At 36.7% G+C, this 23214-nt stretch overlaps 1 protein-coding gene across 1 annotated transcript in view; it reads right to left on the reverse strand.

Annotated features, from left to right (window-relative positions):
• Positions 1–23214, reverse strand: part of LOC113232123 (lysosomal alpha-mannosidase-like) — a 64554-nt gene that overhangs the window by 5118 nt on the left and 36222 nt on the right. Inside the window, exons 11-30 of the mRNA XM_026466760.1 lie at positions 21799–21901; positions 19965–20055; positions 19129–19219; positions 18177–18294; positions 15785–15942; positions 15342–15431; positions 14679–14846; positions 13592–13743; positions 12966–13087; positions 11573–11724; positions 11362–11488; positions 10602–10729; positions 9356–9473; positions 8023–8197; positions 6780–6895; positions 5716–6121; positions 4822–4979; positions 3358–3493; positions 1937–2094; positions 936–1067 (exon numbers count right to left, since the gene is read on the reverse strand). Coding sequence (XP_026322545.1) covers positions 936–1067; positions 1937–2094; positions 3358–3493; positions 4822–4979; positions 5716–6121; positions 6780–6895; positions 8023–8197; positions 9356–9473; positions 10602–10729; positions 11362–11488; positions 11573–11724; positions 12966–13087; positions 13592–13743; positions 14679–14846; positions 15342–15431; positions 15785–15942; positions 18177–18294; positions 19129–19219; positions 19965–20055; positions 21799–21901 — 2899 coding nt within the window. The remainder of the gene's footprint in view (positions 1–935; positions 1068–1936; positions 2095–3357; positions 3494–4821; positions 4980–5715; positions 6122–6779; positions 6896–8022; positions 8198–9355; positions 9474–10601; positions 10730–11361; positions 11489–11572; positions 11725–12965; positions 13088–13591; positions 13744–14678; positions 14847–15341; positions 15432–15784; positions 15943–18176; positions 18295–19128; positions 19220–19964; positions 20056–21798; positions 21902–23214) is intronic.

Raw genomic sequence — 23214 nt, forward strand, 5'->3', positions numbered from 1 at the left:
TTCAGTACAAATCGGCAATTTCATACTTTAACCCCTATTATTAATAAAGCACTTAATAATCTTATTCTGTGAGTATTTTACGATATTAATATTTCACTTCTTATAATCAAGAAATAGGCACGTGAAGAGCACATCAAGCTACACATTGAACTATCTTGTTCCGTTGCACTGGAGGACATTTTCGGGTGAGTTAACTTAATTCACCTGAATTAGTTCACCTAGGCGCATTAAGTACACTATTAGTAAACTTAAACCACCTGTATGCATTTGATAAACATAAAAGTAGACAGTATAACGGTCGGGAACATTACTCAGAACACTCATCATACTGTAACCTATTTATACGGCCCACTGTTGAGTAGAGTCTCGGCCTCTCGGAGTTTAGGCCATAGCTCGCCATGCTAGTCCAATGTGGGTTGGGAACTTCATTGTGAACCTTCTTCGACATGAAGGTTTCATCACCGTATCTGTACCATGTGACGAGTTGAATCCTGGCGTCCTTAAATATCGTAGTGAATACAGTTTTAAGTTTACTAAAAATGTACTTAAATCACCTAGGTGAACTAATTCAAGTGAATTAAGTTAACGCACCCAGATTTGGTCGAATATGTAAAGAGAGTAGAGAATATGTAGAGAAAAATATGTGGTCTGATGTGCTGTTCACTGTACTAGAAAAACCATTATTCTAAATATGTACGGTCTTATGGAGCCATTTTGTATTTTTAAAATTCTAATTTATGTTTTTATTAATGTACCCAAGGATGTGCTAGTCTTCCTTTATTTATGTACGGTTTTCATTTTTTATTACCTTTATCTTTATATGTCCACGAGCCTACTCGGAACCAACAGCTGTTGTATGCAGGAAACCGTATAAAAATTCGATCAGTCCGTAAAAAAATTTGAAGTACGATTAACCTATCTTTACCTTTACCTACCTTTTCTCATTCTCCTTTCCTCAACAACCTCCCTGCCCTCATTCCCATCGTCAAAAATCCTCCGTTTCACTTTCTCTCTGTGATCGGAGATCAAAAACGGCATGCTAGACCATACTTTCTCATTTCTTCTACCTGCGGTTTACAGATTCTTTTAATTATTTAGGACACATCGTGATTCAACCTTTGGCCGGTCACCGCCTAGATTGGTTAAGACATAGATCAATCAATACAGTGGAAGTGGTTAGTTAGCGTCAGACGCGTGCCAACTATAGGTCTCGAAAGACCTCTGTGAGCTCTGTCCGCCATTTTCGCTTTGTATGGCATGGTTGTGTCCTTCTTTCGTGCAAATTCTCTAAAATCCTAGAAAAACGCCTTATTGTGTTGTTTTGGAGTGCAAAAATGATAGCTGCACCAAAAATATTACTCGTATGTATTTCATATCATCTGAGTCTTATTTTAATAAATCTTCATATTTCTGTTTGTCTAAATATTTTTTTTGTAACAAGAAACAAAAGTGAAACTTATACCCCTGCAATATGGTCGCTTCTCTTTTGGAGAACTAAATTATTAACTCCAATTCGTCGCCGTTCAGCAATGAACCGCTAGATGACAGCACATTATTTCAATATAATATCAAAACGTCGTAACTTGCAATAATAGGTATTGATGGTATTGAACATTCAACGATAGGCCAACAGGGTAAAGTTTAAATTATATGTATTAACAATCCAGAATTTGTTATTTCTTTTTAAATTTGAAACTACGCCTATCAATATCAAGATTTTGTAGTGTTTCAAATTAAAATGTGTGAGTTTTGGCGACATCGGTTCTGGTAGTAATCGAGGCTTAAGGCCAATGGAAGTGCCTTCTGTTTCTTCCGTGGGTTTAGAGGCCGAGCCTACGAGCCTACGAGCCTACACGGAACCAACAGCTGTCGTATGCAGAAAAGCGTATAAAAAATCGATCAGTCCGTAAACAATTTTGAAGTATGGTTAACCTACCTTTTTTCTTAAGTCTCATTCGTCTTCTATCACTTGGTTCATCGAAATCCTGTTTCCGTTGTTCAAATTCTATAGGTTGATCCCTTCTGTTCTTTTTTCTTATTTCCTGACTCCGGTCTGTTTCCTCTTCGATTCTTCTGCGATGATTCTTCGCTCGTCTGGAGAGTTTAACGTTGCTAGTGTGAATTTGGGCAGACCGGTGTAAATAAAAACATAATTCTTTGTAAAATGATTATTAGTTTTAATTAGAGGACTTTGCCTACAAACTCATTATGTTTAGTTATTTCTATTATAGTGTTATTATATGGTGTCTTTACAACGCCCATCTTCCTCCGTGGTTTAATAAAAGAGAACTGTTATAGACCAGTCGATACTACAGATTCGTGGGTCAAGGTCATGATGATCAATCCGTCTTCCTCATTTGCCTCTATGATGTATTTCTACAGACCAGTGTAGTATAAAGTGTCGTGGCTTGTACATTTAAATGGAGTTGTTAATATATACACAACTCGATTTTTTTTGAAGTTACTACAACAGACTGTTAAGACGATGGGAAGAGCTAGGACGACAATCGCCTGACGATAAATAAAACGTTGCAATAAAAATGTGACGACAGATAATCGCAGCTACTATCGTCTTGTTTTATCTGTCGTTGTCTCATCCAACAGGATGTAGAACCGCTGTCCATCAAACCATTCTGTCGTGTGAACGATTATGCAGCTGTTGTGAACCGATAAATTGTCGTCGCCATCCAATTGGGAACAGCTGGACATGACAGTCGTTCAGCGATAGAAAATCCTCGATACAGTCACAATAGACAGTCGAGATATGGGAACAGTTTAGAGGCGACAGTCGTCTAACAATGAAAATACGATATAATGGGAACTCGCCCTTACCGAACAGACATGTCATATATGTCAATTAGATTGAAAAAAGTGCCTACCAAATTAGTCAATTATTGTTAAGTGTCGTTTCAAACTGATTATATTACAAAATTATAATAAAAAAAGTATTTTATTGATAATTATCAGTTATAATTGATATGTAGTCTACGATTATGTAGCAATAGAGCTCCTTGTAAAAGACTGGGCAAGTACTGCCACCTTATCTATTTCTGCCGCCAAGCAGTAATGTCAGCATTACTGTGTTCCGATTTTGAAGGGTGCTGGTGAAGTTACAGGCCCATAGGACTTGTCAACTTATTGGTCAGATCTTTGCGATTTAAAGACCTGATTGGCGCTGTAAATGTTATGGACATGGATAAGAGGGTAACTTAGAATCAGGCGCAGGGCTTGTTAGTTTTGTCACTTGATATTGAATATTGTCAGAAAAATCTTATTGAAATTAAACCGCCGCTCGTACCGCACCGCATAAAGACAGGTAAGGTTCTTATTGCCAGCTACGAATGGCAAATACAATACCTTTGTGATCTATAGTTATGATCCTCTCTATCTTCTTCAGAAGTTACATATTTCAAATGTATGTTGGGTTTGTTTTTGTAATACATTTCGTATATTGATTTTGTAACGTCTTCCTCTTCAGTTATCGTTTCTGTTCCTATGAAAGAGAAAAAGATACCTCTTCAATATTAGTCCATCATCTTTCTTAATCTGACGTTTAGAATATATAGCTCTCCGTAGTGGAAACCATAATCAATCAATCAATCAATCAATCAAATCGTTTATTTGCATAAAACATGGTGGTCATGATAACACAGTAATATACATATAAGTTCAAGCATGTTTCGCCCGAAGATAATTTAGGCATGCAAAATAAATGAAAAATAGGTCGTCACATGATTACATTTACATTAAGTTATATATAATTAATTTAAATTCTTTTATATAAAAATTATTGTAGAAATTCCCTAATACTGTAATATACTTTATTCTTTAACAATTCATATAATTTAGTCTTAAATAATGTAATGGGCAAGTGTTTAATGTCATTTGGTAATCTATTGTAAATTCTGACACACATACACAAACAATTTTGATTATATTTTTCTACCTTAGGTACGTCAAAAAAAATTAGTCTAATGGGATTTCTATAATTTCGATGGTTCACGTCAATACTCTTAATAAACAAATGTAAATTATTTTTCACAAAAATGCTGGCTTCATAAATATATAAGGCAGGCAGGGGTAACAAACCAAGATCTTTAAATATAGGTTTACAGGATTCAAGCGGAGTCCTACCAGTAATTGCACGTATACATTTTTTTTGCGCCAATAACACTCTGTTTATATTCGTACCATTTCCCCAGATAAGAAGTCCATAACGTAGGGTCGAGACTACATATGCGTGATAATGTAACGTGATGATGTAAAGCCCTGAAGATTCCCATTATATGTAATAAGGTTTTGGTTTACTTCGTGATAGGCCTTTCTATACTTTTTCACTTCAGTCCAGTCATTAAATGTAAACAATTTTGGACGTATATTTCTGCCTTGTATGACACCCAACGCAAATCGTCAGTCTCTACAATTTTGTGCTCTGTTATACTTTTGACGGGACTATGACTTAAGAGAAAAACGAACAACTCTATTAAGAGTTTATAGTGTGCAGTAGGTACCCTTAAGTATCCACTATTTGTATGGCACTTAGTACAAATAGTGGATATATAAATGAGGGTACAAAGCAAATTTTATTTGTATTGACGATTTTGTCACATAATGGCCATGAGTTAAAAAATAATAATATTTAAAAAAATCATAATAGCGAAGACCAACTGACCAATGCAGTAGTAAAAAAAAACCTATATCAAAAGTGTCAATCAAAACATGAAAAATATAACTATATTTTTAACGTATACAACGTACGGAACGTATATAATAAATTTCAAGAATGATGGTCAATTTATCAAACTGTTCAGATGATATTACCTGCATCAATAGACTTCCTCTTAGTAGGTTTCCTTTTCCTCGGCGTACGTTTCTTCAAATTCAAAGACAAATCTTCCTCTGAAGACAGAGCTTCGTCGGAATTCCCTAAGTCGATGAAAAACTTTGCTGGCTCCGTTTTCAGTCTATTTTTCATAAATCTGAAAGTTGATATGCTGTCAATATTTGCTACATTATTTGTACCACAGAGTTGTTCACTGCCAGTAACAAGACTACTCTCTGACTGCTGGAATTATTTTGCGAATGCGTTTTTTTTAAATAGGGGTCAACGAGCAAACAGCAGTGGTTTTTGAGAGTCTTGATTACTCGGTTTTTGAAGAAACTAATGTTATAGTGTGAGTTTGTTCCATATATTGCAAGTTCAAAGAAAGAACGTAGGTGATGCGTGATTTAGTAAGCCAAGTCGTCAAGAATAAAGGAACAGGCTCTACTTCTTTGACATCATCAGCTTACACATATCCACTGCAGGACATAAGCCTCCCTTTAAGCACGCCAACTTTTCCTGTCCTGTGCTGCCCGCATCCAGCGGCTGCCGGTTACCTTTGTCAGGTCGTACATTACGTTTTCGTTGACATTTTTCTACTCTTTTGGCAGGACGTGCACTTTCATAACATCGATTAGACTATTAAAGTATCTAAATAATCAAATGGATACATCATGACGTGTGGCATGAACACTATCCATTCAAGTAAAAATATAGCCTGTAATTTCACCAGCACTCTTACGCTTCAAAACAGGACACGGAAATAGGTAAGGTGGCAGTACTTCCCTGGACGAACTCTTTCACAAGGAGCTCTACTGCTTCTTCGGTCGTTGCACTGCAACAACGTGCAGATTTCTCGTCTGCACCTTGCTCACGTATTGTAGCATACATACCTCATCTTATTCGGTTTCTTAGCTCCAATCTTTCCACTCATATCTCTATTACCACGCGGAGCTTTAGACCAAGTACCATTAATATTCCGTTGTTGAAACAGTCTATGGTCTTGCCAGGCCGAATAATTATTATGAAAAGAGTTCATCACACCATGAATTAAAGTCGTTTTTTCTTCGTCAAACAGCGTAGTGGTTTCCACGGTTGTATTATGATCAATGATTTCGTCCTTGTCATTAAAAGTGCCATTAATGATATTTTCAATTATGTTTTCGGTGATGTTTATCGAACGTTTGCGTCTATAGTTGTCGTCTACGCTTGGTTTTTGTTTCCGATCTCTTCCGATTAAGCGGATTCTCTTTCTTGGTGCTTTTCGACGTGGATAGTCTTGTTCCTCGTCTGAGTAACCTGTAAAGAAAAATGCTTTAGTACCTATTGAAGCTTTCAAGCATCGATGCAGTGAAGAACACGTCTAGCTGGGCACTTTGGATCTATTATTTTAAGCTGCCATATGGCTATGGCAGCTCAAATGTCAAGTCTGTTGTGTTCTTGATCATAGATATCAAATTTTAATACAACAGTCCAAGCGTTCCTTGAAACAGATTCGTGAAGATTGACATATTGATTTTAAACCTTACTGTCAATAAATTAAAGACCTGAGAGATGGTCCAGCAGTCAGTACTCTAGCCGCAGAATGAAAGATCGCAGTTTCTATAGTCAGTAAGATCAATTTGGAAAAGAAGCTTTTTTCAATATTTCTATTTTTATTGTTCTGGGTAGTGTCTTCTGAGTTGATGTCCGGTTCTCTGGTGCTCCTAGTTTAGGGTATTTCTTATTGGTTACCAACAGGTTAAGCATGGGCACAAAGACAAGAGATGTGTCTTCCTCAAACTGACAATTTCCTCTGAAAAGTGAAGTCACGTTTGTAATTTCTACAGATGCGAGCATGACTGTAGTATCGTGGTTCGTAGAGAAGTCTACTTTTACGAGCTTTATGTATTTTCCCGAATGCTAAACCTGCAGATGTCATTATTATTACGAATATTTTGTTGTAGATGTACATTACCCATCTCCTTATTTTCTTCGTCATGTCTTTCGCTGGTCGGTTCCTTGGTCTTATCATCTTTGTAGTCAAGATTATCTTCCGGCAAAATATCATCATCGCCACCATTATAAACGTATCTAAAAACAAAAATTAAAGATAAACACGGACTATTTATTACCTAATATTTTTTATGTTGGTATTTAGGGTGCAGGGTCCTACTCATGCTCCTCCAAGAATTTCAAGGTCTACGCCCGAAAATCTAATTCAATGTATGCACACACGGCGAACATGTTACATATACCGTGTCGTGGTTTGCATTATGGACCAATATGTCTTATAATTACATTGTCATTGATTTTGTTTGTCATTGATCATGGTCTATGATAAGGTTTAGTTTTAAAATACGCGATTTAAATCCGGAAAAATAGTTTCATTTCCTAGGTTTAGTTTTTTTATTTATTTAGCTGTTTGGCAGGGGAACACATCCAAATTTTTAATCTTTTATAAATTTTTAACCTATATAAGCCTTTTGCCTGACATTCTCCAGTCATTGATTAGTTTGTCTGTTGAGGATTTGTATCGTATTGTATTTTTGTGGTGCACCAACCAACTTAATAATATTAAATACTCTGCCGGCGCGGTGGAACGTTGAAATCTTAGGTCCCCTTTGTTTGTAATTGCGTTGACTTCCTTTAACTCTTAAACCGCAATGTACAGTTGAAAACGTCATTCTTTAAGCTACTGCTCGTTCACTACGCTGACCTCTCTGAGAAGAACGAGCAAGAAACCCTAGGGATTGCTCTTTTCAAATAGACTTAAATGCTATAGAATACATTTTGAATCATATTTGTGTGGAATCTAGACTCACGTTGTCTTTCAACATCATCTTTATCTAACACGTACTCTACAATTTTGTAATATGAGTTTTCAATTAAAATACTTTTAATACGTATATTTTTACGGGCATACAAAATATTTGAGTCTCCTTAAACTTTTCTCTGAGATAAATCCGAGAGCCTAAACGGTACCCAGAACGAATCGCTCCGAGACGAGAATCCCGTAGGACATTATACTATGGAAGTAACTAAAGTAAACTAGTCTAGCAGTAGCAACATCGGTAAGCTCACGTATTCTACGGACTGCGTACGGAGCAGAGTTTAATCTGCTGGCCAAGGAAGATATACGTGGAAACCATTGGAGTTTTCTATCTAAGGTCACTCCCAAAAAGACAGCTTTATTAACAAAGTAGGGAGCATAATATTACCTAGTACTCCAATCCATCTGTCTAGCATCTTCCAGCCACTGGTTTGCAGCAAGTGTCGTCTCTCTGACTCTTTTAATTTTCATGTTTGCGAACAAAGATCGCAAATGGACCGTGATGTGTGATTGTTTATTGAGATATTCCTCGGGTCCTTCTACCTTCTCATTGCGAAAACGACCTGTTGGTATATAGGGTTAATTTTAATTAAGCCTCTTTGTACAGTATTCTTAATAGTCATAAGTAGTTATGCCTTTTTCAAATAACCTAACGAAATTGTTTTGCGTTTTTAGATAACGTTGAGAAAACTATTTATTTTTGACAACTATCTACTTCAACACAAGTCTGCAGTCTGCAGTCTGCGAGCATGTCATGGATAAACCTACACCTTCAATGAAGTTTGACAAACCCCAAGTCCTTGCAAAAGGAGTCCGTTATCTACCCAGGATGGTGCGAGGCCATTGAAATAAAAAAAAACATCCTAATTTCAACAGGGAAGATGGTTTCTCAGTACCACCAGTTTAGGATCCAGTATTTCCTCTAATGAAAAATCCCAAACAGACATAAGACTGCAGTACTAATTAATATGTTTTAGTTTATTCTAATTTCTATTATTAATTAATAATAAATTGAACTTAATAAAAATTCATTCAATAAAATAATTTGTAAAACTTAATGTAGCGTAAACTGGAATGTTTTCTTTGTAAAATTAAAAATAAGGTATTTAATTAATAACTATTGTAAGTATAGTGAAAAAATAGGGTGGTTTGCATCAATATTAGGCATAACTGGTTGAAGACTGTACCACCTCAGTCAACCGTGACCATGGGACCTGTAAAGGGCCCGAAACGTCGGTTTGTTTGAAAAAACAAATATACGCGATTTAAATCCGGAAAAATAGTTTCATTTCCTAACTATCTACTTTGACTACGGCGCAAGTGACGAAGCGTTGTAAAACGTGACATTCTAATAACGACTTTCATTCATCACACAAAAGTCATGTATTTCATAATTGCAACAACGAAACATCATTAATTTCTTAGTAAATTCAATCATCCACTCGTATTTGTGCAAACGGGACGTGCGTCCTGTCCTATATGTTAACCACAACGGCAACACCTATTGCGTGATTATATAGAGCGTTGCGAGACGGCAACACTTTACAATCACTACAATACAAGCGTTGTCAAAAAACGCAGCGATAATCTTAACGGCGTTGTGAAAAATAGATAGGTAGTTTTACTGGGTTAGAAAACGAGTGATGGTTGTGAAGCCAAATGAGCCAAATAGAACGCCCATCGCTAATTCTTAATATTAAAACAAAGTGATTGACACAAACCTCTGACTGGTTTTTCAAGTGTGTTCTCCAGCCTGAGAAGCACAGAGCCGGATTTCCACGGCTCGAGAGTCAAAATGTGGATGAATCTTGGAAGACCGTGGACTTTGATTGCTGAGTACTGAAACAGAGTACCTTATTATTTTGCTTTGTTTGTTGACCTGTTACAAAGGGGCAAAATTGTTGAGCGACTCTAGCATGTTACGTTTAGTTTTAACTTCATAAGATTGAGCGTATTTGTGTGCAAATTGTTTGAGTTTTCTCCCTAGCTTAAATTCTGTTCTAAGTACAGTCAAGCTACACATTTTTGTTCGGATATCGCTTCCAGAACAACGTTATGGTTCATCAATATTTAGCTTGATATACTGGCGTCCACGCTTAAGTTTCAGATTATCTAACAGCATTCGTTCATCTTTCCAAATGTTTATTATTGAATGTTTATTTATTTTTTATTTTATTGAATGAAGAAAGCAAATGTCAAGAAAGTAACCAATCAGGTGTCATCGCGTTGCTAGCCTAATCTAGCCCTAGTTTTTAAGCCCTTAATGTAAATTATCCTTTGGGTTTCTATCTTGCACTAGTACTAAATGAATTTTGTTGATTGATTAAATTACACTCATTAGAAGGCGTTGTAAAGGTTGCTAGATGGAGGGTTTTGGTACAAGCCATGGGTCTGATCTATATTTAAAGACTTTAAAATTTTAAGGTACGCCCTCTTCAGTACAGACGCGTGATACTGGACTATTCCACACTGTTTAAAATTATCAACTTTGAAATGGACTCAAGTGAGATCTTAAGCCACGCCTTGTTTAAGATTGGCAGTAAACGTACCCAAATAACTTTTTCTTTGCCATGTATCACTAACAATGTCTCATATAATGATCCTATTTTTCGCATGTTTAGAGCTCATAACAACTTTTCTAAAGATTTGGACTTATTCTCCCATAGTCGCTATACTTATTTAAATATTTGTAAGGAGAAGCTGAATATGTTGGATATTTAAGAATCTCATGTTTTTATATACGTGTAACATGATTTTTTTGCTATTGTTTTTAAGTGCAAATTTTAATTTTTTTTTTATATTATGTTTAATAACCTGTTAATTTGTAAGTACTTATTTATTTTGCAAATGCCGTGTGTGGCTGTCATAGGAATACAAATTTACTCCTATTATAATGCATGTTAACTTTAAGCGTCTTCACAGTTTGTATTCTGTAGCTATGCCAAAAAGAAATAAATAAATATTTACCCGTTTATTCCTAACGTTCTGCCACTTCCGCTTGTTAACTTTATCACCTGACGTGAAGAACAACATCGGCTCCATATCCCATCGTCTTGCAGCTTGGGCTATGCGCTCGTTGAACGACTGGTCTTCCACTGGGAGAAAGAAGAAGACATAAGACGTAGTTTAATCATTATACAGGTAACAAAAATACCTACATTATTAATATTAGATCTGTAAGAATCTTGAAGAACTTATTTAAGTTGCTCTTAATTTGAATGGGTTGCTTCAGTTTTCGGTTCCGCAGCTGCGTTGCTTTAAAGGAGTTTAAGGCTAACAATGACCACAACGGCGTACGTGGGCTATAGTTATATATTATATGAATATTCTCCGATTTGCAAGTTTCACCATGATGTTTTCTTAATGGTGCAACTAAATGATAATAGTTAACTAAATTGCACTTCATTTGAAAAAATCTTCGCTAACCTCTTAAGAGGCAGGAAACACAGGTCCGCGTTCTTCCAAATAGGCTGTAACTTCTTGTGAAGACAGTCTAAATGGATTTTGGTCTTCGGGGTTTTTAACGAAGATCGGTGTTCTACAGGGCTCAACACTTGGCCCCGTTTATTTTGTAGTTTATATCACAATGACTCGAAATTTTTGACAAGGAAAATCTTTGACTATACTCGGTGATCATATTATATCCTTAATTTCTATACTTATACATATATCATTTACTATCAATATGAACGCTATCTTGCCGAAACTACTTCTATATTGTTTTTACCTTCCTGTCGAAAATTGCCGAATAAAATCCGATGTCTGCCTTTGACTACGAGTCCTACACCGTGAGCTTCTTCGTTTAACGACTCTTCTAGACCGAAACCATCATCTGTTAAAAGTCTTCTATGGACCTGTGGACAGCAATTTATCGAATCACCACCCTGTTGGTACAATTTAGCGTTAAATGTTAAATGGTTATTCTATGCTTCTATCACCATAAGTTCCAGCTCTCCCTCGTTGTACGAAGTGCCGCCATGCGTCCTGTCTGTAAGCACGCACATGGCTGCAGACGAGTTGTAAGATTGGATGCAAATGCGTGATGTCACAGGAAAGTAACACGCCGATACTGGCTTCTTTTGCTGTTGACCTATGGGGGTAAAAACAAGAAAGTTAATATAAACAATGCATTGCATATAGATAGTATTAAATATAACGTAATTCTCTTGTGATGGTTTATTTCCCCAGTCAGGGTACAAAGGAAAAAGACCCGATACAAAAGATTTGGCGCTTATTTATACAAATTTCTTCCCAAAACCACCAAACCCCATCGAAGAATAGCTTTCCTCTAAGAGGAATAACTGTTTTGGCGGTATTGGCTATGACCAACAATAATACCAAAAGATGACAACAGATGGCAGATTACAAGCAAAGCCTATAGTTACAACACAGTCTATGCCATGCAGAATTATTAATTGGCAACACCGTTATAAAAGAAAAATGACATTTGTAATACAAATTTCTCAACAATAACAACTTTAAAGTATTAATAATTATAACAAACTAGTGGAGTAAATTCACAAAAAATAATTGAATATCAATTCAATGCAAATTTAATTACAGTTAATAGCGACATATCTAGCCAGGGCTGGTAGCTGTAAAGTTACCTAACTGGGTGACGAAATACTTTCATAGATTTTTCATAGATGGCGTTACGGCTAAAAAGTCGTTGAAAACCCAATACAAAGATCCCACAACAAGCATATAGAAAAATTCGTGAGATCCACTGTTCGTTCCGTGGCTTAGTTGGCATAGCGTCTGGCCCGGTTTACTAGAAGACGTCGGTTCGAATCCGAGCAGATCGAAGGATTTTTTTCTGAGTGTTCGATATTTGTAATATTATATTAATAATTATAACAAACTAGCGGAGTGATAAAAAAAATTGAATATCAATTTCAATACAAATTTAATTACAACTTTAATTATGATATTGAACATTTTTGAACAGTTTGCAAAAGTGATACATTCCAATAACCATATTTGTTCGAGTATGATACAATATACAATGTAGTATGCCAAATACGCCCTGATTGTGATTACAACCTAACACTAGTTACAAAAACCGTTTAGTTTTCATGTGGGAGTTTTTGTAGACGATTATGAGTTGCATTTAATACATCATTTCTTTTTGGTGGGAACAAGCTCAAAAACTACCTGGACCTTGATTAAAATCCTAGGTCTTTGGGATTCATGTTCTCTTTTTCTATTTATAAAATTACATCCAGAAATTAATGGACCAAATGGAAGACCCAGAAGATGTCTGCTACCTCGTCCAACGTATTCATTTCAAACAAAATTAATGTGGTCCCCCACATTAATTTCATAACTTACTAGATGTTTCGTTCCAGCAAGTTCTCTTCATCATCTGCCGCCCATTGGAGTCTGTATGAAACACCCCATTGTTCGTTATGTTTGTGTTGAAGATTGTCACTATCTCTTTTCCTAAATCGTTACTGAAAAACATGAAAGGATTATTATGGCACAATAATCCGTTTCTCAACCGTTGTTGTTGCCAAAAGTTCTTGTTTATGATGTTAGTAATACAGTCCTTGGAGATTGTTAATATTCTACAAATAACCCTGTATAAACCAACATTTTAACTGCCTCTATGGCCGAACAGTTACCATGCCAGTCAGCCACACAAAGGTCCTAGGTTTGATCGCAGAGTCGGCGAGAAATATTTGTATGGTCTACATTCATTTCTCTCGTGAGTTTGGGTGGAATTTGTGGTTGTGTATGTATCTAGTGCAGGGCTGTGAGTGTGTACGTTATTATTATTATTTCAATTCATGACTTCCATAGGCGTGCAATGGATTTCCTTACAAAGCATAGTTCCCTTGTTTCCTTCACTTCTTTCACACATAGTCGTAAATTTCAAAACCTTAGACAATTTTTCAGTTTAGCCATTGGACTGATCGTCCGTCTGGTGCCATATTGATATCTCATCTGTAACTTACCCAATAGGTACTGGCCCAACCACCCACTCGATCTCGATGAATTCTTCACCTCGGTATAACCTTATGATCTGAGTGATCCAATCTGTGAACCGTTGGCGGATCTCTTTGACTATTGTCCCACGGATTGCATGGTACGTCGCTTTTTCGGTGACCTGCAAATTTGAAAAAAGTTTTAATCACTTTAATGTAGTGTGATGCCACAGTCATGATACCAGTCTCCTCAAACTTTTCTCTAAGAGAAACCCGAGAGCCTTGATGGTACACAGAATGAATCGCTCGTTTTTGCAATACAAATATGGTTTGAATATCTGCCTCTTTACCCCACATGAGAATCCCGTAGGACATTATACTGTGGAAGTAACTAAAGTAAACTAGTCTAGCAGTACTAACATCGGTAAGCTCACGTATTCTGCGGACTTCATATGCAGCGGAGCTTAATCTTAATTCTTAGTTAATATTATATTAAGGCTCTCGGTTAATTTTTGAAATTAAGCAACTACTAGAAATTCTATAATCTAAGCTTCTTATGAAGGAATTCGTTCAGGGTAGTACTGCCACCTTACCTATTTCTGCCGCCAAGCAGTAACGTTAGCATTACTGTGTTCCGGTTTTGAAGGGTGCTGGTGAAATTACAGGCACATGGAACTTGTCAATTAATGTCTCAGGGTGACGGGCGCAGTGGCAGTGCCCCTTAGATCTTTGCGATTTGAATCTCTGAGTGGCACTGCACTGTTATGGACAGGCGTGTAGCTTACCAACAGGCGCACGACTTGTTCGTCCCGTCATTTGATATTATAAAAAAACGCGATGTTTGAATCGATTCAAAGACCAGTAAAGGCGTCGAAACGTTGGTTTGTTTGAAAAAACAAATATACGTGATTTACTCATAGATCCTAAAACAGAAAAGTTTCATTTCCTATGTGAAATATATGTAGTTTTGTTCTTGCTGTTTTTCGTGTCTTCAGTAAGCAATATGAGCGGTTTTTATAACGTGCATTTGATTCGCAATTTATGACTTTGTTGCAGTATATTACCAAAAAAAAAAAGAAAAAGAAGAAGAAAAATCCAAATATTATTTTCCACTCACGGGCGTAGGTCTAGGCTTATCAGGTCTGAAGCTATAAGCCCCTGATTGTTGACTCTGCTGTGTCTGGCTGTAGCTATAGAAATTCTGTGATATTTGTATCCTCACACCGTCTACGTGCTGAATTGACTCCAGGAGACCACTGTCTTTGTTTAATGATACTTTCAAGTACTGGAAACATCACAGAAACAAGAGGTTGTAGCAGTGGAGCTCCTTGTGAAAGAATTCGTCCAGGGAAGTAATGCTACCTAACTTATTTCTGCTGCCAAACTGTAATGTGGGTATTACTGCGTTCCGATTTTGAAGGGTAAGGTTGCTGGTGTAAAGACACTTTTTAATTACAGGCGCATGATACTTGTCAACTTATATCTCAGGGTGACAGGTGCAGTGGCACTGTCAGACAGGCGTGTCGCTTAACACCAGCCGCACGACTTGTTCGTCTCGCCTCTTGGATAAGAAAAAAGTACCAAATGGTTTTTTATATCATCAGCACTTGAATAAACCCGCTAAGCCAAAATGTCCACAGTAGACCACGCATACTTTTTTATGTTGGAGATTCCATGCGTCTTTGAAGAATTTTCTGAATTTTATTCAACATGCAGGTTTCTTCCACTATGAGAGCAAAGAATACATAATGCGTGGGTCTAAAAGGTATCTATTCCTTACCTCATTTGCAATATGTGGAATAATTTCTTGCTGATCGTTAACTGGCGTCTTGTTTTGTTGTGTTAACTTCCTCGCAAATTCATTTTCCTCCTGCAAATCAAAACAAACTATAGGTAGACACAAAAACACAAATGCTAAATTCACGTCTTAAGCCCATTTCGGTGAATTCAGAACTTTAAAACGCTCCCCTGGGAACTTGGCAATTTCGACATACGATACCTTTACTTAGGAGAGGTCGAAATATTTACAAATACATACACAGAACAGCTATTGCGCAAAACCCACGTCCCGAGATTGCTTTTCAAACAGCCACAGAAAACATTTTCGTTCGAACTTGATACACATGGGGATGGGGAATGTCTGAATATGGGATGGAAACTGAACATTTTTATAATTAACATTCTGATTCTGCGATCTGGGAATGGGACATTCATAAAACTTACCAATTGCGCTCTAACAGGCGCAATGTAGTAAGAGGCATAGCCCAAAGGCGGTATATTCTCGGCTTCAAACCAAAGCTCCTGTATGACTGTGGACTTCCTGCCTGGCAAATTAATCACGGCTGCTGGCAGAGGGACTAGCTGGTACTCTACTTCTTCATCTGTCGATAAAAGATGATGTTGAAAACAATTGCAACCAAATACCTATGCATATCTATATATATTTTTTTTTTTTAAATAAATAAATAAATAAATAACGCACACACTCAACATCTATGACATACGTTTGGTCACAATCGCTATGTACATCTGTGTCACAAATGTACTGTAAGGAATTCCGGAAATATAACGCTGGCTACCCACGGCGCGTGGTATCACAGGCCGCGCCGCACGAACTTGCGCCAGCGCACCGTGGGAAGGGTGCCATCCGTGCTGGGGCGGCCTCACATATACGAGTCTGTAGCGCGAGATTGCCTGTAAACACGGGCGCGGTGCGGCGTGGCCCGTGACACACACCGCCTTGAGGTAGTCACGTGTTCATGAGTTCCACTTTCACCTTTTGCGTACGCATTCTGCATTCTTTGCAATGTATTGCGTCGGTCAATGTTTGGGGTCTCCGCAAACTGGAATGCGGAACAATCTGGATCCCAAAATAATTAATTAAAAAATAAATAATTAAAAAAAGTAAGTAATTATTTTAAGTTTTTTTAGAAAAACCCGACTTCTAAAGTTTGTAGAATTCCATTTATTTGCCAAGTTTTATTAAAATCGGTTATCGTTATAAAGTGGGTGAAATCCAATAAATCGCATTCATCTCCTGATTCGTCTGTGGAACGTTTTCTTCAAATTTGAATGGGACGTCTACTATCCAGTAAAAAAAGAATCATCTAAATCTGTTCACAAGACTCTGACAAAGTATTGAGAAGAGAATTATAGAATAGAATCATGTCTCAATTCTATTCTTGAATTGAGAACCTCCTCTTTTTTTGGAAGTAGGTTAAAATGGCTCTCAAAACTGAGCTTCCTCTGTTAAGAGGAAGAAATCTCAGCAAATTCGCTGGTATTCTTGCTTTATCTGAAGAAGACTTGTCGCTAGAGAGCAAACCACGTTAAGCTGAGTATGAACAAAATAGGCATTAAGAGGTAACAATCCCCAAAAAAATTTTGTCACAGTTATTAATACAAAGATCGTTAGATTCCCTCTGGATACCCGTCCTCTAAACTAACCAAGTCCGAGTAAGTCTCTGAAAGGAGAGATAACCCACGGTGTCAATCATCGGACCACCATGATCTACCTTGGTAAACTTGGAAATGTCTGAATAGGTTGCGATTCCAAATCGGTCCAAGCAAGAAGAGCATGTACAGTTGGGGTTACAGCTCGGACAGCGCATGCTGTGTGCTATCTCTCCCCAGACAATGGCACATCTTTTGTCGTGCCCTGCGTGTCCCTACATCTGCACACGCGAGAACCGGTACAACGCCATTGATAATGCTGTGTCAGTCGCTAAGTACTGGTCCGCACAAATATAAACGTCGGTGCAGATTCGCTCAGAAGAAGAATATTAAAAAAATCCTTCGACAGAAGTTCAACTTTATATGCCAAACTAGAGCCACCGCTTTATTTTCCCGCTTTTTTGGGAGCTGACAGCTACTTTTACAACATGCATTTAAATAATGATTAATCAAGAAAAAAAACAAGAAAATAACCCTATTATAAAATACTAAATGACACTTCTCGAGAACACAACAATTAATCAGCCACCTGAAAGAAGTTATTAGTCATAATATAGTTTTTGTATTCTTAACGCTGTTACAGAAAAGATCTATGCGACCGTCATCACTGAGTTGGTTAAATGATGTTAATGATTTTGGTAGATAACTATTAATTCTAAAATTAGTACGACCACTTAAATGGAACATGAAGCAAATTATTCTTACAAAACTTCTTAAATAGAACTTTGAGTATAATGTCACTGAAGAGCTCTGAATAATCAATCATATTCTGTGCAATGTTTAGCAGAAGACACGTATCAGCTATATTTCTCCGCAGATATAAAGGTAACAGATGAAATTTTTCACAAAGGTGTATGTACTCCAAATGGGGTATTTTAAATTTGTAACTTACAAATTTAGTAAATTTCTTCTGTGTTTTTTTAATGTTAGAGTAGGTAAGTATCGTAGCAAGGATTCCAAATTTTCGATCTGAGCTACTGATTGAGCCAGACTTACGAAGTGTTTGTACAGATCTTCTTTGTATTAATTTTTTTCTCTTTTATCGCCATCTGTGACAGACTTATGAAGCTTTAATTAGTTTTGAACAAATATTGGACTTGCAAGGCTTTGCTAAATTGGTTCAATAATATTTTGTTCCTTACCAGTAAATAAAATATCTTACCGTTGTAATCTCTAATAGAGTAATGCAACGCAATGGCCGGCATTCGGATGTGATGGTATATCTTGATACTCAATGGGTTGTAGACCAGTAACAGCATTGATTCTTGCATTTCTGTGAACTGCAAGACAATATTCAGTTATAATTCAAAAAATCAAAATCAAAATAGTCTTTATTTCATAGGTAAGCATTATTACACTTGAAATCGTCACATTGGTTAAACTCTACCGCTCATTCGTAAGGCAGATTCCCCTGAGAAGAATGAGCAAGAAACTCTAGGGGTTGCTCTTTGTAAATAACATTTGTACACATTCAACATTTACAGTATTTTTTTTATTATTTTCAAGCATCAGAGATCGAGACTACCTCCATGAGCTAAACGGGTTGCTACCACGGATTTTTGTCATTGCATTTGTTATCAAGTACGCAGAAGTTGTATAAAAGCCTTCAGTATAAAGTTTTTATTTCACTGTTATTAAAATACTAAATAACTAAACCATTTCATTAAAAAAAACGCTTTTCCCGCTTCTCTTCCGGTGACACGCCTTAAACAAAACAGCGTAATTGATATTTTTTAAATAAAACAAAAAGGAGCTTTTCGATCAAAAGTTGCCAGGCGCTGCTCTCCTTTTTAGGAACAAACTGAAAACTTGTTGTTTTCTGCTACTACGAATGAACATCTGAAGCGAAATACAGGACAATGTTATAAACGTAACCTTTATCAAGTGTATAAATACCAGCTTCTACAGGCTACACACAATTAGTTTTTTTGATGCTTCGATAATGAATCACAAGTATTGATAGGTCTCTTTAATGCATGTCGTCAAAAACGCTGTGTCACAAAATACACGGGATGTCGCCATCCTTCTTTTGCACTTTTGTATTAAATATAAGATTGAAGTTTGTATGTTTTGTATACAATACAGTTATATCTCGAAGTTATTGAATTACTTACACGACATTGGCTGATGTTCATTTCGTGACAAATGATAAATTGTTGGTTATTCTTGGTTCTGCGGCTGCCTCCCCATGTTGGAGTTAAATAACTGAAGACCACAATAACATTATAAATGAGGAAGATTGGATAGATGTTTGTTACTTAAGAAGGTCTATACTCTCGATTAGGATATCTGATACTTTTGAACCGAGGACGCAAACTCATGGGCATAAGCACGATTGCACAGCTTAATCCAGGACAACACAATTAGGCAGATTCTAAGACTAGTGAAGATTATAAGGCAGCACTGGATACAGATATTTCAAGACCATACATTATACTGGGCACTTTTATCAAGCTAAACAATAAATGGTAAATATTCAACATGTAAAAGCAAATTGAACTTATGACATTCGGTGAAGGGAAACTTCGTGATGAAACTGCACATCGAAGAAGGTTCACAAGACCCGGGAAACGTGTGAAGTCCCCAACTGTGTGGCCTAAGCCAATTTGGCGGACTATGGCCTTAAAACTTCGCTAGAGAGGAGGCTCGTGCCCAGCAGTGGGACGAATAAATGAGTTGATGATGATGATTGGATTCTAAAAGTTACTATTTTACAAAAGAGTTTTAAAGAGCCATGACAAAAACAAATGCTTCTTCACTCGTAAGCCATTTATAATTTCTAATATAATACTATATTTAGTATACAAATAAAAGGTTCAAACGTGTTCAAATTTAAAAAAATGATAGCAATCGGTTTGTTATCTAAGATCAACCTCTTGTGTCAGTGTCAAGTAGTGGAATAGATAAAGTATCAGAAGAAGCGCAAAACAAGTTAAAAAACATTACTCACGTCAATAAATTTGAAACTTTCTTAGTACAAGCTTCGATTGCCTCGCTTAGCATTCGTATGAAATCATTTGTGACGTGTTGTTGACTGGTACCTGTCAAAAAAATGCATGTAACATTTTTAAAACTGTGATTAATTTTGTCAAGAAAAACAATACGATTAGCAAAGAATTTATATTGTAAATGTACTATGTAAACTAGGGAGTACCACAAGAGCGTATCTTGAAACCTCGGTTTTATAGTATCCATGTAAAGGATACATAAAATAACGTTTCCAAGTTAAAGTTTAGGGTGCTGATGAAATTACAGTCACAGATTGGTCAACTTATGTATTAGGGTGACAGGCGCAATGGCAGTGTCTCTCAGATCTTTGCGATTTGAAGCTCCAAGCAGACGTACGAAGCAAAAATCATTTTTACCTAAGACGTTTGTAAAAATTTATGTAGAGGTAGATTCCATTCTTATGCCAGGACTTCTCCAGGTTCTGTGCTTTTTGTGACGTGGCACCAAAAATGCAGGGTCTCAAATAATTTCTATCAAAGGTTGCGAAAATACAGCATTACGGCATGTAAGGTTTTGATTTTAGTGTTCCACAGGGTACTAGCCTAAGCGCGGTTTTATTCTTTGTACCTTGAGATTTTTACACTTTTGTTAAAGTCATTGAGGAATTATCATGACTAACAAACAATATGAAGTTTGAATTCCATAATATAAGCCAATTATAGATTTGAAACTAAGGTTTGTTGACTATTTAATCTGTATTTTGGATAAATTCTTAGAAAACATTAAACTTGATAGAATCAAATCTCGAAATTATGTCTAACTATTGGCTATTTTCTATTATATTTGGTTAACAATTATAGATTATGGTAACTTTTGAGCTACCCCACGATTGAGCTAGTTAAATGAGGTTGGGTTCGAGTTTATCTAGTTACGGTTATATCAAGCTTGCACGAATCATAGCTTTATTTTATTTTATTTTATTCACTTATGTAGTTATGTCATTAATAATATCAGTTACGCTGATTATATGGTGGTTTGACTTCTGCGATCAGTGCACTTGGTAAGCTGTTCAGGATATGTGAGACATACGTGGAAGCCCTTGAACTCCGAGCTCCTAGTTTTTAAGCCAAACGCAGGTTCTGTTGGAACGGTGCCGCCGGTGTTTTTCTATGGTAGTGAGATAAGTCATGTCTCTCAATTTAAATACTGGGTAACCGATAACTTGTATGATAGTGCCAAAATGGATAGGGAGAGAAGGGCTCAGTCTGTTAGATGTAATATGCTCGCCCGTAGGTTTGCTCGTTGCACCAAAGACGTAAGGATCTCGTTATTTAAAGCATATTGCCAAAACTTTTACACGAGCAGCCTGTGGGTGAAGTGTACGCAGAGAACCCCGAACACAATAAGGGTGCAATATAGCAACGCTTTTAGGATCCTAATGGGGCTGCCGCGACACTGTAGTGCATCATGTTCACGGAGGCGCACACAGATGGCTTTCAAGCCATTATTCGCAAGAGAGCGGCCTCACTCATGATGCGTGTGCACGGCAGCGCTAATAGCATCCTAGCCGTTGTCGCCAACAGACTAGACTGCCCCTACCAACAATATTTGGTGCAACTACACGTGCGTAGGGTCGTAGTCTAGACGTGGCATTTCTCTAGAATTAAGTAATTTTGTTTTGTACTAACCATAGCACGTAAGAAAAATTTACTATCATTACTATAGACCATGGTCTGAAATAAATAATTCTATTCCTATTCTAATTATATTCGGAAGCTATTATCATCTATCTCTCTTACTTTATTATACATTCTTAAATATATTTTAACAATTACCTGTTACAGCATCATGATGAAACAGGAGATTCACAGCATGCCGGAGAAGGTGGAGTTCGAAGGAATCACCCATTTTAGCTATGACTGTTAGTTGCTTTACCACCTGTAATTGCATAGATTATAGAATAGTAGAATATAGGTGTAATAACAAGTTTTGATCATAATTTAGACTCGTGATTAGGGCATACAAAAACCGAATAATTTTGAAAACCGGTTTTTTCGGTTACCCGGTTATTCTTCGCTTTTTTCGGATATTATTCTATTGTCACCCAAATAATGCCTTAAAAGAGTTAGAAAACCAAAAACACATCAAAAAATAAATCAACAGCACTACAACAAGACGATATTTTGAACCACAAAGATTTAAAAAAAATATTGTTGCAATACTACTCGCGCATGCGCACTCTACTCGCTGTCTGCCCAAAGTTACCTGCACCCATCTTGCGGACGCTGTTGCTGCACTTTAATCAGGTGCCCGAGTTCCTAACATTTAGTTAGCTTTGTTTATCATTATTAATTACGATATGATGATAGTATGAGTTATGATTGTTTTAAGACAAAACTGAAAACCCCGAAAAAGCCAGGTTTGCCTTAGCAGAAAACCGCGTTCCAAAATGAACGGTGACTCGGTTTTCTCGGTTAAATGAGTAACCGGTTTGCATGCCCTACTCGTGATCATCTTCGGATTATTTTTATGCGGTCATAGCACACTACTATACTACACTACTTGTGTTACAAATAAAATGTTGTGAAATATATTAACATTTAAAATATTTTCAAAATTGGGCTAGTTTTCTTTGAGAAAATCACAATAATTTATATTGCCGTTGATATGTAACACATCTTGAAGGATTGGCTGAAAATATAACTGTAATCAAGAACGTTGTTATCATAATCCAACCTTTTTTTTGCATTCCTTTAAATAAGTAATAAAGTAATAATTAATTCTTTGGTTTCATATTAAAAAGGAATCGTCCTTAGTGAAGTGCTTGGTCGTACATTTTGGGATATCAACATTGACTTACAAATAAATGGACGACGGGTCTAATACAAAAACCACGAAAAAAATGTCCCAAGTCAACCTATTTAAACGTAGTGACATGTAAAGGAATATGAAAAAGCTAAAACGTTGAATTTAAATTGTAATGTCGTCGCAGTACTGTCTAATTTTGCTTGCTTCGCTGTCAGTCGAACAAACGAAGACTACAGCGTGAATGACGCTCAGTATACGATTTTAACGCCCTATAAGTTCGGACACTTTTTAGCGCGGACCCGACGTCCATATAATTGTAAGTCAATGGATATCAACCAATTATTTTGCACTTAATATTCCGTTTGTTAAAAGAAGATGAACGAGATCATGAAGTACATACTAGGAAAACCGAGAATGTCCCATTTTAGGACGTAGATAAAAAA

Source organism: Hyposmocoma kahamanoa, unplaced genomic scaffold (assembly GCF_003589595.1).
Source record: "Hyposmocoma kahamanoa isolate Upper Pololo Valley unplaced genomic scaffold, ASM358959v1 67, whole genome shotgun sequence".
In the NCBI taxonomy this organism is placed as follows: domain Eukaryota; kingdom Metazoa; phylum Arthropoda; class Insecta; order Lepidoptera; family Cosmopterigidae; genus Hyposmocoma; species Hyposmocoma kahamanoa.